This window comes from Triticum aestivum, chromosome 4D (genome assembly GCF_018294505.1).
Source record: "Triticum aestivum cultivar Chinese Spring chromosome 4D, IWGSC CS RefSeq v2.1, whole genome shotgun sequence".
NCBI classification, from domain to species: Eukaryota; Viridiplantae; Streptophyta; class Magnoliopsida; order Poales; family Poaceae; genus Triticum; species Triticum aestivum.
This window is the reverse complement of record NC_057805.1, coordinates 390854121-390857875: the sequence shown is the minus strand read 5'-3', so window position 1 is coordinate 390857875 and position 3755 is coordinate 390854121. Positions and strand designations below refer to the sequence as shown.

Genomic DNA, 3755 nt, shown 5'->3' with positions numbered 1-3755 from the left:
CTGACAAAGCACAACACGATACCAAGTCACACCTTCTTCTCAGTGAGCTTGAAACATTAATTATTTGGGTTGAAGATGCGGGAGTGGTAGACTGTACAAAGAGCATCAATGTCTTCAACTAGGTATTCACAGGTCTATCTCGGGTAGATGCCAAAGCGGAGGATGAAGACGTGGCATTATTTCTACTCACTTTGTTACCATGGTCCTACGCAAACTTCATCACTACTCTGATACATGGCCCGAATACCATCACTCGAAGCGACATTACTGTGTCATTGCTATCATATGATCAATGCGAGAAGAAATGGCATGGATATGGTGCTTGAAGCATTGAAGGTATGGGCATGGTAGTTAGATGCAATCAAGGTGGGAAAAAGGAGAAGGCGAAGAAGAAAAATAAGAAAGTCTAAAGTGTTATCACTATGAGTGGGGGCACAAAAGGAGGGAGTGTCCAACATGGGAAAACATGGAAGGTACCGTCGTCTGGCAACATCTAAACACAACGATTTTGGTGATGACCTAGTTAGCCTCTCAAAAGAACAGTCAATTGAAGCGTGGATATTAGACAAAGTGAGCTCTTATCACGTGACGCTTAACAAAGAGTGTTTCACTTCCTACAAGTCTAGTTATTTTGGAGTTGTTTATCAAGGCAGATGTGCCTCGGTGCATTATGGGCATTGAAGATATCAAGAACAAAGTCAAAAATAGTGTTGAACATGTGCTCAAGGATGTTAGACACGTGCCAAGGGTTAGGAGAAATCTAATTTTGCTTGGCGAACTTCATTGTGATGGTTATATCTACAAGGCGGACAGAGACAAGAAGACTATGAGGAGTAAGAAGGACAAGTACCTTGTGATAAAGGGAAAGAGGATCAAGAACAATTTAACCATCGTTGAAGGTGGAGCTAAGGAGAAACCATGTGTGGCGATATTATCAGTCGAGTTTACCAAGTCCGAGGTGGAGAACTTAGCAACCGGCTCGAGCAAGCGAACAAACAAGAGAGGACCGAAGTCTAATCATACACATTTGTTCGAGTGAAGACAACAAGTTCAAGACGGTTAAGGACATATTCGCCAGGTGGCGTTTGTTGGAATTATTGTCGAATACATGTATAGGGCTACATATCCGAGTTTAAGATGGTAATTGGAGCACGCTTCTTGCCCTGGGTGTGAACTCCTGTTCTAGGCTTCATTGTCCAAACTTAACCACCACAAACTTGCGTCATTACCTTGTTGAAGGCGTGGTACTTCCTGTTATAATGAATTTCATTGGTTGGTCTCAGCAATCAAGATGAAAATCTTTAACCTTGCCGTCTCTAGCCGCATATGAGGGCGGGTATCCCTTCATGAAGGCATTGTTGTGGAAGAAGTCGACTTAGTCGTAGTTGTCAATTTCATATCTTACGATGTGTCTGCTATAATTGTGTAAGTCTTGTACTAAACTTGTTGAGGTTTTTGGCATTGTTGCCTTGCATCAACTTTAATAAAAGATGGGTGTGTGCATTGCAATGATATAGAGGCCCGCCATTCTAACCTTTTTTTGAGAAAATTAAACTTCTATGTATATGGAAGGCTAGGTGTAAACCATGCCTATCATATAAAGTCATCGCGGGATAAGCAAAATAGATTACACCAAGTTGATCCGGAAGACACAAGATCACGAAACCGATGATCTGGATACCTGTGGCAGCGGTGTTTGGACCGGCCGTAGTGTGATGATCGATATGCGTCTCATGGCCTCGATAGACTTATTGTCGATCTGTACTATGTCGATTTAGTACATGGGAGCGCCCATAATCATGCTCAGGGAATCTAATGTTCGTTGAACCTCGTTAATAAATATCGTCTCTCCATCTACTTTCTTCAATGTTTGAATCGTGTAAATTCTAACAACTTCGTCAACTAATCATGTTAAACAGCGAGACTTTTTTAAATCAAAAGCTCTTATCCCAGTACAATGAATATACAAATGTTGCATTTGACCTGAATGTGGACACATGATTTTGGCGGAGTGATGCAGGCTGAAGTCGTTCTTCTCGGACAACTGAGGCATCCACACCTGGTCAAGCTGATTGGCTACTGCTGCGAGGATGAGCACAGGCTTCTCGTTTACGAGTTCATGGCGAGAGGCAGTCTAGAGAAGCATCTCTACAAGAGTATGCCAAATTCTACAGCCTCATATTCTTTTTTTCTTCGTCTAAATAATCTTTCTAGTAGTTGTTTATTACATGTATACAAATAAGAAGACTAACACCGAAACAAAGTCAAATGTTAATGTGTTTGTAACAACAATATACATAGTGATACTAACACCGACCCATAGCTTAGATCATGTGGTTAATTAACGAGCTTCTGCGAATGGGGAAACTGCAGGGTACACAGCATCATTGTCGTGGTCAACAAGGCTGAAGATCGCCATTGGAGCTGCCAAAGGTCTGGCCTTTCTCCATGACGCTGCCAAGCCCATCATCTATCGTGACTTCAAGACCTCCAACATACTACTCGACTCGGTACACACTTGGTTCTCATGTAGTCATGTCACAAACTACGACTATAGTTAGTTGACTATAGCAAGAAGGGCATTACCATCACAACATTCATGGCAAACTCTTGCTATAGTTTCTTTTTTCGATTGTGACAAACTACTATTATTATTACTTTCTATTGCAACAAACTAGTGGTTAATCGGCTTACTTAAATTTTTTTAGGATTACCTAGCGAAGCTTTCTGATTTTGGGCTAGCCAAGGATGGGCCCGACGGAGACGAGACACATGTCTCCACTCGAGTCATGCGCACACAGGGCTATGCTGCACCAGAGTATATCATGACTGGTACATAGACTTGATAAATTAAGTAGAAGTTGTCCAAAGTTGTGTGTTAATATACATTATTTTTAACATGGGGAATGGTCTTATTTTCTCTTACTAGGTCATCTAACAACGAAGAGCGATGTGTATAGTTTTGGTGTGGGGCTACTGGAGCTTTTGACGGGGCGAAAGGTGGTGGACAAGAATCGGCCGACACGGGAACAGAGCCTCGTCGAGTGGGCGCGGCCGTACTTCCTCCATGACTCACCCCGTCGGCTAGACCGTGCCATAGACCGAAACCTGGACGGGCAGTACTCGGCTCTGGCCGCCCAGAAGGCTGCAGCCATGGCATATCGATGCCTAAGCGTCAGCCCAAAGTCTCGCCCTCAAATGTCCGCCGTCTTGGAGGCCCTGGAGCCGTTGCTTGCCATGGAAGATGGCGTTGTAGAACCGTTCGTGTACACCGCACCGCAGGAGAACAAATGACTACAACTGATGATGTCGTGTAATAGCACCCATACCATTCTCTACAAAAAATAATCAATGTTGAAATAAGCTATTTACCTATGAACAAAAAACAATTATTCTATTTTGTTTTGCCAAGAAATAAACATTCCATTGAATGAATTCCTATATAATTAAATAGGTGATTCTATATAATTTATTTAGTCTGCTCGTGATGGACTTTTCAAATGTCAGCTTTGTTCTTTCCGGAAGGGAAACCAATCTTGTTGTTGATTGTTTAGCAAAGCACTGCTTTAGTATTGGTTTATCTGAATTTTGGGACTCCAATCCCCCTGACTTTATTCTTTCACATATTATAAATGACATGGCTATTATATGAGGAATAAAATTATTTATATTTAAAAAAAGATGCCAGATCATCATACAAGTAGGCATGAAAAAACAATTTTGCTAAATCTCATCTAGATGATTTTTAATTATGT

At 41.7% G+C, this 3755-nt stretch overlaps 1 protein-coding gene across 1 annotated transcript in view; it reads left to right on the top strand.

Annotated features, from left to right (window-relative positions):
- The window catches only part of LOC123100099 (serine/threonine-protein kinase RIPK), a 7476-nt gene extending 4000 nt beyond the window's left edge, over positions 1-3476 (top strand). The window contains exons 2-5 of the mRNA XM_044522079.1: positions 2021-2156; positions 2374-2510; positions 2709-2832; positions 2930-3476. Of these exons, the coding sequence (XP_044378014.1) occupies positions 2021-2156; positions 2374-2510; positions 2709-2832; positions 2930-3294 (762 nt within the window). The 3' untranslated portion in view covers positions 3295-3476. The remainder of the gene's footprint in view (positions 1-2020; positions 2157-2373; positions 2511-2708; positions 2833-2929) is intronic.
- Positions 3477-3755: the final 279 nt, after the last annotated feature.